The sequence below is a fragment of the Centruroides sculpturatus genome, unplaced genomic scaffold (assembly GCF_000671375.1).
Source record: "Centruroides sculpturatus isolate CEXI.00-Female unplaced genomic scaffold, Cexi_2.0 scaffold37, whole genome shotgun sequence".
Lineage (NCBI taxonomy): Eukaryota > Metazoa > Arthropoda > Arachnida > Scorpiones > Buthidae > Centruroides > Centruroides sculpturatus.
Genome location: NW_019384346.1, coordinates 931,567 through 947,355, shown reverse-complemented (window position 1 = coordinate 947,355; position 15,789 = coordinate 931,567). Strand labels below are relative to the sequence as shown.

General features: G+C 25.1%; 1 protein-coding gene and 1 long non-coding RNA gene across 2 annotated transcripts in view; one reads left to right on the top strand and one right to left on the bottom strand.

Moving 5' to 3' along the window:
* The first annotated feature begins 216 nt into the window (after positions 1–216).
* On the top strand, positions 217–3,068 carry LOC111635916. Its single transcript, XR_002758460.1, has 4 exons — positions 217–284; positions 1,756–1,815; positions 2,475–2,566; positions 2,641–3,068. It is a non-coding gene; the product is annotated as an uncharacterized LOC111635916 (long non-coding RNA).
* A 1,505-nt stretch (positions 3,069–4,573) lies between these two features.
* Positions 4,574–15,789, bottom strand: part of LOC111635636 — a 176,402-nt gene continuing 165,186 nt past the window's right edge. Inside the window, exons 46-55 of the mRNA XM_023380657.1 lie at positions 14,569–14,724; positions 12,922–13,089; positions 12,119–12,283; positions 11,851–12,042; positions 11,546–11,785; positions 11,381–11,471; positions 8,583–8,727; positions 6,195–6,446; positions 5,779–5,829; positions 4,574–5,306 (exon numbers count right to left, since the gene is read on the bottom strand). Coding sequence (XP_023236425.1) covers positions 5,091–5,306; positions 5,779–5,829; positions 6,195–6,446; positions 8,583–8,727; positions 11,381–11,471; positions 11,546–11,785; positions 11,851–12,042; positions 12,119–12,283; positions 12,922–13,089; positions 14,569–14,724 — 1,676 coding nt within the window. The 3' untranslated portion in view covers positions 4,574–5,090. The remainder of the gene's footprint in view (positions 5,307–5,778; positions 5,830–6,194; positions 6,447–8,582; positions 8,728–11,380; positions 11,472–11,545; positions 11,786–11,850; positions 12,043–12,118; positions 12,284–12,921; positions 13,090–14,568; positions 14,725–15,789) is intronic.

Sequence of the window (15,789 nt, the reverse complement as noted above, 5' to 3'; positions counted from 1 at the left end):
AAGGATTTTTGAAAGAAATATTTCTGTAGAGATGTTTACTAATTCTATTAGTGAAAGAATAAAAGATAAACATTGTTATTTTACAAATTATCAGATATGATAAATTTTTTAAATTAATACTTTATTTGATATTAATGTAGATTTGATTTTCTCTTCTCTGTTTTATTTGTTTATAAGATTATTTCAAATGTATTTAAAGTAATGATTGTATTTTTCAGAATATGGTGCTCCTGAAGATTCTGAACTGAAAAAACAATCAGAATTACTTAAAAATAATTTGATATGTATCCTTTTCAATTTGTTTTATATTTTTTTAAACCAAAAATATTTTAATTTAAAATACAAAACAGTGTATAATAATAAGAATGTCTACTTTATGCTTAATATAGCAATTATTTAGTAATCATTTTTAGCATTTTTTTTTTTTTATAAGTTTGATTAAGAATTGTTTTATTGGGTTGCAATTTGAAAAAGTTACCTATGAATTCCCATTGTTGTCTATCTGTCTGTCTTCCTTAATCTCAAGAACAGTGTCAGATAAATGAAAATTGAGACCAGATATGGAAAGCTTATGTGCAGGAGGTCCCGATTAACTATATGCGAACTTCCAGTTTGCACTGGAAGTGACATTATTTTAAGTTAAAAATTTTTCCATAAACAAATTGATAGATGACCAGCATGACTCTACTGTTAACAGGAAATATATGATGTATGGGGAAAGACACTACTAAAATCAAGGCCTATATTTTAAATTAAATGAATTAAAAATATGATTAAAAATTGCATCCTGGCTATCACAATAAACAATTGCTTGTATATATTGGCTTATTTTAGAACTTTGTAATTTGAATTTTTTTTTCTGATCTTTAAGAATAAGCATTCATTAATAATTTAATTCTGAAAATTAATCCAGAGCTATTAAAATGGTTATTATTGGTTTTGATTTTCTTATTGATTTTTGGCTAAGGGAAGTTGTTTATTTCTGGAAATTTTTAAAAGAGAAGTCTAATTTTAAACAAAATAGTTTGTGATTTGCATATAATAATACAAAATTTTGTTTAAATGATGTTGCAAAACAATTTTAGTTATTTTTTTATTTCATTTTACTTACAAGTTACATTTGGATCAAAATCATGAAATTAAAAATTGTATTATCCAAGAACTAACCAGAAATTTTACCCTAATTTAGGGTAATTAGGGTGAAATTTTTATATATTAATATATTGTTTATTTGATAAATTTTAAATAAACAAATCATTCTAATGGAGAAATATTTTAAAAGGTTCTTACAAAGATTTTTAAATTCTTAAATGGATCAATCCATTTAAGAATTTAAAATCTATACTTGTTAGGGATAATAAGATCAGTCTATGAAATTATCAATCTAGTCTGTTGTAACACATCAAAAATAAGTAGTTAAATGCAAAATTGGCTAATTGAAACATTATTCTAAGTTCAGGAAAATAATTTGTAGAATCAGAAATCTGATAATATAGTAAAAAATTATTGCTATTTTATAATAATTTTCTAAGATTGTTTAAATAATTAGTTATGATTCAAATCATTGTTTTAACTTATAGACTTAATAATTGTATTTTAAATTTACATTTATTTTAGTTATTTTCATATTTTAAAATCTGCTTTGACTTAAATTCTTAAACTTTCACAGACTGTAAACATACATACTGTTTTTTCACTTCAAATATAAGTTAATAAAATACAATGAAAGACATTTTTCTTAAATATGATTTTTAGCAGTAGAATTATGCTGTTCTATAAATCCTGATAAAAAACCTGTTGCTAAAAAGTTACCAGGTAATTTTTATATTTTATTACAAAAAAATTGCAGTTTGGATTTGATTAAAATTGTTAATACAGAGTGATCATAAAGTAACTTGACTAACCAACAGCAATCTTGGGGAAAACGGAAAGTGAGGAATCTGTTGGAACTTTTGCAGGATACAGGATACTTTTCATATATTGCAAGGTGACATGCACTTGCAATATATGAAAAAGGGGTAGAACACATGCCATGGTTATGGTTGACATAACCATAACTTGAAAATTTCCAATACAAACACCAGGAATTCAGAACATCATGAGATTCTGCATGATGGGAAAAAACAGCATAAAGATGTTGGAACAATATGTGTAGGATGAAAAACATCAGAGATATTGGTGTTTGGGAAGTGGTTGAGCCAGTATCCATGGACAGAAGAATTGTACACATTTGTGGTGAGGCAGTAACATTGTAACTGAAGCTTACTGTGACATCAGCTGCAGGGCATAAAAGCATCTGTTGAGCAGAATTCAACAAAGCAGACATTCTCTTGTTTTTTCCTCATCCATGAACATGTACAGGTCTTCTCCACTGCTCCTGATATCACTGTTAGTTAGCAAGTTACTTTATGACCACCCTGTATTTACTTTTATTACTACTATTTATGTGTATATTTTGATTTTTTGTATAACAGCAATGATGACTGTTGGGAAAGTGAAAACGCTTGCCTGTCGGCTTTTTAATCAAAATATCCAAGATATTATTTTATGGGTTGTGAGTTCTAAGGTAGAAATTATCTTATAGTTACTTAATAATAAATTGCTTATCTTTGTTGATCATTATTAAATTCTTATTTTTAGGAAAGTGAACCAGAAATTGAAATGGATAATGATTTGCGAGAAATATCATTTTATTCTGTAAGAAATGGCGATAAAATATATGTAAGATAAACTAAAAATATTTTTTCTGTAAATATTCTATAGACGTTTATTTATTTTTATTATTACTAAAATTGTAAATATTAATAAATTTCATATCTTCAAAATATATTCAAGTTGTTGATTTTCATTCAATCACATAATTCATTAAAACTGACATTTTTACATTTATAAAAATGTAAAAATAGTTTAATGTCAAATGTGGATCTATGTGTTTGAAATAGATACTGCTGAAAAATCTCTATTTAATATATTAATTTATATAATAATGCATTATTATATAATGAATCTCCATTTCCATAGCCATATTTCTAAACAACTGATTTCTTATAAAAATACAAATATAATAATAATTTTTCATGTAACAGCTGAAGAGTTTAATAAAAGTTATCTGATCTTTATATTTTTAAATGGTTACTTTAACTAATTAGATGTTATTTTAATTTTGTTATAATAAAAACTAAAAATTTTATCTAAGTATTTATATTTCGTAATGTATAGACATATCTAAATGACTATATTTCCAAGTTCTTATTAACAAATTACTTTAAGAAGAAGAATTAAGAAGAAAGATGGCATTATTTAATAAAAATGTTCATATAACAAAAATGATAAAAATAATAAATTTTTATGATTGTATTTATCAAGTAGACAATAAATAATTCAATCTTTATTATTTGATATAATAGGTGTTAAATAACATTGCTAGATTAAAGTTGATATATGAACAAAACATTTATATAATGTTAATATGGTGAAACTGTCACCAAATGAAATTTAATAACGAAAATCAGATGCAGATGCAGAAGATTAATACAGTATCTTCTGAGGTATTTTGAGTAAAAATATTCTGCGATGCAAAATAATCATCCAGTCAAGAGAATTTCAATGTTGGTTTGCTTGACAATTGATGATGTTTACCAGCAGAAGTTGAAGCTTTATTATAGGGAGAAGGTGGTGTGTGAGACATTGGGCCTGGATTAAGTTCAACTCCTCCAATAATAAGTAAAAAGAACAGAATTAACAAAGAAATTATGATGGTAGAAAAAGACATCCTCAATAAAGTCAATTAATAGCAAACAGTTGAATTGTAGATTGTAATAGTAAGTCACAAAAAGCATGCCAATAGCCAGCACTGTCAAAAACATCCCCCCTCAATAAAGATAATTATTGTGTGTTAGACTTGCAATTACTTACTGTCTACTTGTATAAAGGTTTTCTTTCTGCCCATCTTTAAGCTAGATTTGAGAGAATTCATTATTATGATCACATTCATACAAGTTTAATATAATTTTAAATCTACATACTGGTTTTATTATAAAATTAAGTAACGTATTTAAATGTAATGTTTGTCAATGGTATGCCATCTTTTGATTTGACATGTCAAGAAATGGCATAAGATCATATCATATATAATTGAACCTATAAATTGTTTCTTGTCATAATATAGTTATCAAAATATTAGATTTATAAATTGTAATTTGAATGAAAATTTATAATATGAAAATGCCCATTACATATAATTATTTGTTACCAAAAAGATAGCCTAAGATGACATTTACACTATAAAACATTTTGGGATGATTTATTAAAGTAGTCATTTTATTACATAAACCAAATATGATTTAATTTGTAAAACAAAAAGAGTTTCTTTGTAGACAACTATCTTTCACTACAAAAATATTTTTCTTTTTTTTTTTTTTACAAAACTTTATCTACAATTAAAGCAATGTTACATTCCATTTGATTTTATTAAATTACAATTCACAAAGAAATAAAACAAAATTTTTCAATTCGCATCATGGAATTGAATTATATTGTACAGTTTATGTATATATACATATATATGATGTATAATTGTAATATATATATATATATGTATATTGATATGATGATAGAAACTATAGTTTCTACTTTTAAGATTTTAATTGAAAATATTTGTATAAAAATTACAAGTGAAAACAAAATTTGCATAAAAGAACCTCTAACTAGATCAATACAGATATCTACTGTAACTATAGTACTTCGGTGTCTACATTTTTCTCAAAATTATACATATATACTTTTACGATTTATCATCATACATTGTCAATAGTTAACAAAGGCATAATCTTATTGTAAACACTTTAAAAATTGATTACCTCTCCATAGAAATTTATTAAAAGACCATTTAAACAGTCAGATAAAAAGTGTGGAAGCATATTTTATACAGTATATCTGATTTGTGTGGAATGTAAAACTATCATGAGATATTCATCTATTTGAGAAACTTGGTTAAATTGAACATATAAAATATATTCTTTGATCAAATATTTATTTATTTTTTTTTATTAAATATTTGTTAGTTCATAAATGTTTTAAATATCTTGTGATTAGCATTTTTCTTTTTCTTGTTCAGTTTCGTTAACATTTGTGTAAAATGTTGAAGTTTCTGATGGACAATTGGCTTCTGCTTCTTTTTCTTTTTGTTTTATGCTCTCATACTGTGCTTCTATTGTCTGTATGGCTAATTGCACTTCTTTCTTTTCATCATTAACTTTACTTTCTTGTTTTTTGCCAGTTAGAGCATAAATCATATTGAAAAACGCCTAAGATAAATTGCAAAAAAAATTAAAATTATATAATAATAAATATGGTAATATTTATAACAAGATTGAACCATAGATAATGAAAATTAATGTCATTCTTTAAAAGCTATCAATACATGTAATAGTTTGTTAAATTTTATTTATGGCTTATTATCTTTTAAGAAGTCATACATTTTTCTTTGATATTTATTTTTTAATTTATTTTTCTTTGATATTTTATAATATCAAAGAAAAATAGGATTCTTATAGTATAACATGCATTTTACTTTTATGATTGGATAGATACAAGAATGACAGAAGACCTGTCATTTCTCAAATTTCTTCATCTTCCTTTCTAATCAATTGAACTTTAAAATGACAAATTCAGAAAGATTAATTAGATATAAGTTAATACACTTCATTGGATTTATTTATCAATCAAAGAATGACATATTCTGTATATGTAAATTTTGTATTTAATGTTTATACTTACTTGATTGATTATAGATTGTTTAGGTTTTTCATCTTTATCTTTTCTTGATAACTGAAGAAATAAATTTAAGATATTTAAACAGTATAAAAACAGTCATAAAATATTAATAGAATAATATATTTCTGTTTTAGTGTAATGGATCTGTTTTAGTGATTTTGTTTTATAAATAAAACTCCTAATATGTACATACAGTATATAATGCATTTACATAGCTGATGGCAGACTTTAAAGTATGAAATTTTCTACTTAACATGAAATCCAAATTTTTATTTAATCTTATTTATAAACAACTCTATTGTTCAAATAGGAAGTAAAGAAAAATTAATATATTCCTGAATGTGTACTTTTCATTTACTAGAGATTCCTGCCACCACTGTGTTTTTTAAAAAAATAAAATAATAATAATAATTACTTACAGCAATTGCTATCAGAATTGCTAATACAATTAAGAAAACAACTGTTGATATGATAGCAATGATAATGAGAGTTTCAGTTTCGGTTTCACTCTTTTTATAAGAAACATGATGAGCAGTGATGCCATTATCTAAAACATCCTCTCTTTGAGAAGAAGATTTTATAGGATCGATGATATAATAGAAAGTTGATTGTCCAAAATTAGCTGGAACATCTATGTCTGGAGGCTGGCTGATTTTCATACCTTGTCTTACCTTTAACAAAATTAATAATAATAAATATATAAACATTTACATTATAATCAATTTTTTCTATATTTCAAAATATATGAGAACTTTACATTGTTGTTTAAATAAGTTATTACATGGATAAAAATGTTTAAGTGGCATATAAAAATAGGATTTGATGTTTTTTGCAATAAATAGTTAAATATATATGTATATATTTACTAATAATTTTCAAGAAAAATTAAGATTCTTGAGTGATTTAAGTTATAATTGTAGCAATCACTGAACAACATTCAGCAAGGTTTGATTAATTCTGCAAAATGCATCATGTTAGTATATTAATATTAATTATAATTGGGCTGAAATTTTTAAATTGCAGACCAATATATTCCCACTGTCATCCTCCATCTGTCTTTTGTTAATCTTGAATGGTATTAGATAGATGAAAAGCAAGACCAGACATTGAACACTTAGGAGTCAGACACCCTGATAAATTATATATGAACTTCTGGTCTGTATTGGATGTTATATGATTTATATTTTCTGAGAAAATATTAATATTTAAATATAAAAGGATACTACTATTTTCTTTAAGATATCTAGATTATTGCAAAAGATATTCTTTAAATTCAATTTATTTTTCTTAATATAATACTTCCAATCTTTGAGATCTACTACTGTGCTAACTTTCTCTCTTTGATTTATATCTTGCAACTGCAATGTAGATATATGTATATCATTATAATTTTTTATTTTTCCATTTAAAATACTGTTGACACAAAACTCATAGCATAACATATTGTAAATTTTCTATATTATGTCAGTAGTTAGGAAACACTGTTCTGTTTCATAATGATTAACTGCCAACGTTATTGGACATTAACATCTTAAATGGGAAATTACCTGCAACAAACTTTGCTATTCAATAGAACAATAGGTGTTTGAACTATTCATCCTTGATCATTGAACACTTTATACAAAACATGTTTCAATCAAAAAGTGAATTACAAACTATTGTTCCCTGTCTCTTTATCTATAAAATGCAACAAACCACATCTCCCTATATCTCCATGTTGAACTTATTTTCCAAGATACATGCAAGAAATGACTTTTCCAAAAAGTTCAAAATTTGGAAACTTGTATAAAATTGCCAAAAAAATGAAACTTTTTAAAAATGTTTTGTCAAGCCTTCATATAGGAACAAAACTAACCCATTTGTGAAAATTGTCAAAATCTGGTATCATGAAGGACAACTTCTGCCTGAACTTACATAGTATGTTATTTTAACAAATAACATTATATATATATTATATATATACACACACACACAATATTATCCTATATACACCCTTTAAAAAGCAGAACTTATTTTAGCAAACAAAAGATTTTGGTTTATGTATCAGTTTTTTTACAAACAATTTTTCTTAAAATTTGATACCATTTTTAAAAACTCAATTATGGAATTTTTCTTTATTAAATAAGTCTATAAACATTTCTATAAAACAAAATTAGTTCCTTTTTTCTTAAAGATATCTTGAAATCTTGAATCTGTTTGTATCCCTGATATAATGGTTTATAAAGGCTTTATACGTCTCCTCCTTTAAGAAAACCGTTGATCTACTTTTATCAGCTTTTAGCACGATGATATGATTGTCCGATATCCATTTTTTGCTCTCCCACAGAAGTTTCCATGGGATTTCTTCCTCTCTCATCTCTTTGGAAAGTGACTTTCAAGATAAAATCCTCTAAGGAGATGAGTGAGGAAGAAATCCCATGGAAACTTCTGCGGGAGAGCAAAAAATGGATGTTGGACAATCATATCGTTATGCTAAAAGCCAATAAAAGTAGATCAATGGTTTTCTTAAAGCAGGAGAGGTATAAAGCCCTTATAAACCATTATACTTAAAAATTAAACATTATATCTTGAAATCATTTATTTTAAGTCAAGAAAAAAATATGTAATTTTAATTAAATTTTTATTTTTAATGCTCTTATTTTATTTTTACATTTGACTTTTTGCCAAATATTTCTGCATTTTAAGTTTTATTTTATACTCTATTTATAATTATGTAAATTTTTGTGTTTATTACAATTTGATATATTAATACAGTAATACAATATATAATAACTCTATGTAAAAATTTTTAAAATATATATATTTACCATTTCTTCTAATTGGAAAGCAACTTGGACATTATTATCCCCTACTAATACAAACTGAACTTTTGCATCATTTGGTCTAATGTAAACATCAACAACATCATTGTAAACCACTGCTGAGAGATCATTAAGCAGTTGACTTATTAAACTAAAATATTTAAAAATTAAGTGTAAATTTAAAAAATTGGAATAAATATTTTAAGTTAAATTAAAAGAAATTCATTGTAAAAATTTATATATATATTTACACATGATTTTAAAACACTGACAATTTTCTATATTTGTTTGGAATTTTAAACTGATTGATGATTAAACTGTTGATAGTTAAGCTTAAAACAGAAAATACCAAATTGCTAGAAGGAAACTAAAACCTTTGTATAATATACCCCACAATACTCCAAGCCTATGAACAATGGCTGCTCCATATGTGCAAGTTTAAAATCAATGCATAATTTGCACCCATCAAATTATCCTGTAAATACAGATAACTTGTGGGTTATGCATACAAGAACAATTTTAGATTTAATACATTTTTGTAAGCTGAAAATTTAATACTAGTGTTGATTTAATGTATTTTTTTTTTATTAAAACAATTATTTTATTATTAACATATAATCTGACTGCTGGGCTACCATATATACAATAAATCATTAATCACATTTCAATTATAATATCTTAAGTATGTCATGCTTTTAAATTCTAAAGTGGCAGTAAAAGACAAAATTTTATGATTTAGAATAGAATATGTTTGTAGGCCATAGATTACCCATTCCTATTTATTATTAAGAACTATCTTGGGTTTATTTATATTTTTCTTATTAATTAGAAAAAAAAATTAATTTAAAGTGTCATATATGTATGAATATAAATATTACAATAAATAACTTAAAACTGTTTATTTAATATGCTGTAGACAGTGTAGTTCTTGATACTATTGTTTATCCTTTTTTTTTTCCTTATTTTATCATGGAAAAAACCTGACACCAGGAGACAACTTTTTAACCTTTATTTCACAAAATGCATTTCTATATACATTCTTAAGGATGGTCCTCTTCAGTTTATAAAAGGTTATAATTCCATGATCACTTTTATATAAAAAAGAATGAACAAAAAAATTTCTATAAAACAAAATATATACAAGATCACAATATGCATTACATAAAATTTGTGCAGTATTGTAGCTTTGTATATGCCATGGTCTGTAGAAGATTATATTTGTAAAATTCACCACTTGCATATGCACAAGGTAATATATGAAAAATTGGATTATTGGTGAAAACTAACTACAATACAAAAGAAAAATGCAGTAAATTATATCAGTAATAATAATTTTAAGAATTGGCAAAAGTGACCAATAAAATGGTATACAATTTACTCTAGTACATAGCAAAGTGAGATTTACATATATAATGCTATTCCTGATGCTGTTCTTTTTGTATTGATTTTTATTCTGGATTCATACCTAATACAGTGACTATAGGTTGCATCCTAAATATGAGAGTGGCCTATCCACAAAAAAAGTCAACATTTCTTTACAACTTTCACTTTTGCAGCTTATACCTGAGGGCAGTCAAGGTTTTAAAGTAATTTGTTTTATTTACAAAAGATGTGATCTCCTGGGATTATAACCTTTTATTAACTGAGGATGATGATTCTTAAGAGAACAAGTTAAAATGCATTTTGTGAAATAAAAGTAAAAAGTTGCCTTCCTGGTTTTTCCATAACAAAAGGACAAAGGATATACAATAGTATCAAGAATCATACTGTTTACATATTAAATTCATGATAAACAGTTTTAATTTACAAAGAAAATAGATGATAATGTCAATTTTTTTTTATTACAAGCCATTTTAATAATCTTAAAAATTGTGAGAGGCACATATGTACTTGACCTACACACATTTTATGTAGTTCAACATTTAAAAAATTGTCCATCTCTGTTCAGGATGACATATCATATAAACATATAAATCTTAGACTTGAATTATATATTTCAATTTTATATTTTTAGAAATATCTACTGTTCTTAACAATACATATTCATATTATATGTGATTAATGTATCAATTAATTGTTATTGTTTATTGATCTTTCTATTTGCACAAGAATATAGATAAAATGCAAAAATCTGAAATTAGTTAAGATGAATAATATAATTATTTGTAAAATCTTATATAATATTAAAATACATTAATGTAAAATGGAACAACTATACTTCAACCTAAAAAATCCAGTATGCATATATATATTTTTTTATTTCTAAGTTGAAATTTCTAACTGAAATTTATATTTTTATATAACATTGTATTTTGAATAAAGATATTAACATTTCTTTCAATATTTGTAAATTTTAAATTATAACATTTTTAAATATATTCAAATGTTAACACTGAAATGATGAAAATCTAAAACAGCTTATTGGAAACTAAATTAACTTAGGTTTTCTGAAAACCTAAAGAAAAAATCAATTCAAAAGATATACTACTGGATTCAATTTTTTTCTGATATGAGCAAGCCTCATAATTGGATTATACAGAGTAGATCATAATAAGACTTAACAAATTTATAATTAAAAAAAGTTGTCTATATTATTTAAAATTTATCAGACAACTAACTTCTAGCTGATTAAATTTAAATTTGATTTGACAAAGTTTTGTATATATATTTTAAATTAATATTATTATACATTCATTTTAAAAAATATATGAAAACTATAAAATATGAACTAGCTTTTTACATTCAATTTATGTAAAAAATTAATCTGATAGACTTTTTAAGAGTATTGCAATATTTTAGTATACCTTTTGATCAAGGATTCAAATTTGTCATTTGGAATTGTATAGTTGTGAGTGAAGACCAAGGATACTTTCACTTTTTTCACTTTTACAAATTCTGATATAAAAAATGAAAATGTTTTAAATACAAATTTATATTTTTTAAGCCTTAAACTTTTAATAAATATATACCACATTTTCCTTTTCCTATTGGAAAAGTAATGCCATTGGGAAGTTGTGATCCAGATTCATCCACACACCAGCATTCTTGTTCAAAATTACTAGTAGGAGCACATTGTGTAGGAACAAAATTTCCGTCTTCAGTACATTGAGGTGTATATACTTTCTCTGTCCAATGTAACAATGCTCTTTGCAAAAAGCCTTCACACCGAGTATATTGTGGTATCATTGGTGTAATTAATTCAGATGGCACTAAAAATACACTTTATTATAAAATCTTTTAAGTTATTAAACAAACTCTATTTAATTTTACTTACTTGGTGTTGGTTGAATGACACATGATACTGGATGACCATCTAGATCTACAAATTTTACTGAACATGTGCATGGATCAACACTACATATGGCATTTGGATTACCTGGACAAACTTCATTGGCACAGGCTTTTGATTTACTGCATGGTTCTAATACCTGTCCAGATGGTTTGATTTGAGGACATAATATTAAATCTAAAAACAATAATAATATTATGTTTTCATATAAATGACAAATAAGTAGTTTGAAATATATAGAATCAAAACTAACCAGGACATTTGGATTCACATTCTTGTTTGGTTTCAAAATTGTTATCATTTCCTCCGCATCCACCATAATCAAATTGTTCACATTGGAAAGTTTCCTTATTATAGTACCAACGAGCAATTTGAGCTCGACACATTCCTAGGTCTTTTGGTTGCTCACAAACTGGCACTGAAATTAGAAAAAAAAATTAATTTAAAGTGTCATATATTAATTAAAATATAAGTTTTTGCTAATAAATTACTATTATAAAATATTATTTGATTAAATGAAAGTCTAGAGTAATATAAATGTATAAATGAATTTATACATTTAACATGTAAACAAAGGTAATATATATATCACACTAACCTTATGAAGCTTTGTAAATATTTTTAATGTACCACAAACGTTTTCAGTCCACCTTAGGGCCTTCCACCTTCAGGTGGAGTTCTATTAGAAAAAACCTTTTTTGATGCAATTCTGTTCTATTCCATTTCCTATGTGTTCTAATTTTCTTTTTAAATTTTAAAAGTTCCTAACAATGTGCGCCTGTGTCAGCAGCTATAATGCTGGGTCATACATAGAAAATTCAAAAGAAAATTAGAACATATTGGAACGGAATAGAATAGAATTGCATTGAAAAAGGTTTTCTCTAATAGAACTCCACCTGAAGAAGGTTCTAAGGTAGACCAAAAATGTTCATGGTAAGTTAAAAATATTTGCAAAGCTTCATAAGGTTAGTGTATATATATATATATTTGTCAATGCTTTGTTTATAAGATGGATTTTAAACAAAGGTAATTTATTTTAATAGAATTGAAACTAACCTGGCTTTTCACATTCTGTTTGACACTCTTCAAATGACTTAAAATTATTGTCATTTCCTTGACAACCACTGTAAATAAACTGCTCACACAACTGGCTACTTTGATTAAAGAAATATCGTACAAGAGAATTTTGACAAGTTCCAACAAGTAGAGGTTGACTGCATTTGGCTACAAATAAATTATTAAATAGGTTTTAAATAAGAAAATAAATACTGAATATAATTACAATTATTTATTTATTTTTTTGGATAAATTAAACTTTCACCAAATTTTAAAGTTGATGATAATGAATTAGTAATGGTAATTTTAAAAACATTTATATAATGTTAATATGGTGAAACTGTCACCAAATGAAATTTAATAACGAAAATCAGATGCAGATGCAGAAGATTAACACAGTATCTTCTGAGGTATTTTGAGTAAAAATATTCTGCGATGCAAAATAATCATCCAGTCAAGAGAATTTCAATGTTGGTTTGCTTGACAATTGATGATGTTTACCAGCAGAAGTTNAATATTATGAAAAAATAATTTAGTTATAGTAAAACTATAAAGATAGACATATGTTTTCTTAAAAATAATAATTCAGAAGTTTTAGAGTAATCAAATCTTCATAACTTAACATTTTATAAAATGTTAATAATAATAAAATATTGAAATATAGAACATTATTATTATTATTAATTTAAAAAAAAATTCGGAATTTACAAAACTTAAAAAAATTTTTAGAAAGAAATATTTAAAAGATTACTTATTAAAAGGACTATATTTATATAGAGATTCAAAACATGAGCAATTTAAAGAAACTACATCCATGAAAATAAAATGTAAGAGAAACATTATGTACAAAATATCTTGAATGAGATTTACGTATGTTTCATTTGTAATCTCAAATTAAATCTTGTCTACTGTCACAAAATGGACAAAATCGACTTTAACAGTAACAAGAGAATATTAACTTACTTGTCAGTTATTGTTCTCATTCTTGTTATGCTTATTTAAAATACAGTTACAGGTATCAATGGAATACAAAACTCATCTTTTACAAAGTTTCTCAAAAAAACTCCTATAAAGCCAAATCTACTGATTATAGTGGCCAATTCAATATCTTCTTAAATAAGTTAAGAAAGTTCCATATTCTGTAAGATCTAACTCTATTTGACATTTTCTTGTGCTTTGAAAATGACCAACTATTATCTTACATGATTCAAAGGAAAAAATAGTAACAATTAATAAAAACTGATTATTATGTACTGAAAAATGTTCAGAAAGAAATCAAATATTAACATTTTATATGTGTAAATTACGAATGAAACATATTGAACTAATATATACAGTATAGCATAAAAAATTTTTGAATATTCTCTTTATTTATTTAATGTGAGTTTTATATTTACATTTTGTGCTATTCTATAGATATATAAAACAAAGCAAAAATTTTCTTTTTAAGTATGATTCAAACTACAAAAATTCTTTAATGCTTTTAGAATATTCTTTTGTATTTAAGTTATGCTATGCATAATCTCAAAATAAGTAAAACAGAATTCCTAACTTTATTAAATAATGCTTCTGATATGAAATTGTTTTAACTTTGTATTAAGATGTTGCTAGTTTTAATCATTAAATTATAAAAGACTAAGATATTACCTTCACAGTTGACTTTTTCTCCATCAGCATTTACAAAAATAACAGAACATTCATTACAGGGATCTGCTATACAAATTGCATCTGGATGTGCTGTACAAGTTGCTTTCATACATTCATTTTTACATACATGTGGAATTTGGTTTGCATCAGGACAAACTAAAAGAGAATTATATTAATGCATAATTATCAAAATATAAATTAAATATGAAAAAAAGTTTTAAAATTACGATGAACAGTTATGTAATAAATCATTGTGTCTAGACAACATATATGAAGATTCTATAAGACAACTTTTTAAAATAAAATTAATATTTTCTAAAAATAATATAGTTTTATAAATTATATAAATTTTACAGTATTACAGGAAATCCTCATTAGTTCGAAATTCAAGGGACAAAATAATCATGACACTGAATTATCTAGATTTACATATTTCTGTACAGTATGCCAAATGCCACATAACCAATGTAATTTATTAGGTAAACAGAAAAGTATACAGAACTATTTTTGTTAATTATTTATATTATTATTAATAAACTGCAGATAAAACGAATGTATCCAGTGAGAACCTCACAGGTTGCCAGGTTGCTTTATTTTTTTATAAAACCTAAATTCCTTGAAATGTAGCTCTAATTATTTTTAAAGTGCCTAAAGTCGCCCAAATGTATTAGCTTAAAGTCCTACAAATATCTTGATCTGCTACTTATAACTCAATTTGCAATCCCAAAACCCAGCAGTATTTTATGAGATGAAAGAAAAAGGGTAGTCCATGGGTAAGGTGACAACTGAAAACAATGTACTGTAAAAGCAAAGCCATATTGACCAGATTACGAGTTGTTCTTGGTCTGTTGTTCTTTTATAGCATGGAGGTATTTTGATCTAAATCAGTGGTTCCCAACCTTTTTTCATTAGTGTACTCCATGACATGTCATATCTCTAGATTGTACCTCTCATTTAAGAAATTTAGTGAGTACCCGTATTGTTAATTTTACATATTGTAACTTTAAATTAAAGAAAAAAAAAAAAAACTAAATGAAAAAATGTATAATAAAGTTGTGATTGTTGCAAGAAATATTTTATATCTAATAATTTTTTAATACTATTAGTTTGTGATACATAATATATTATTTTTTCTGCCATAATAACTAACTTTTTTCTGTACCCCTAAACAACCTATCGCGTACCCCTAGGGGTACGCGTACCACAGGTTGGGAATCGCTG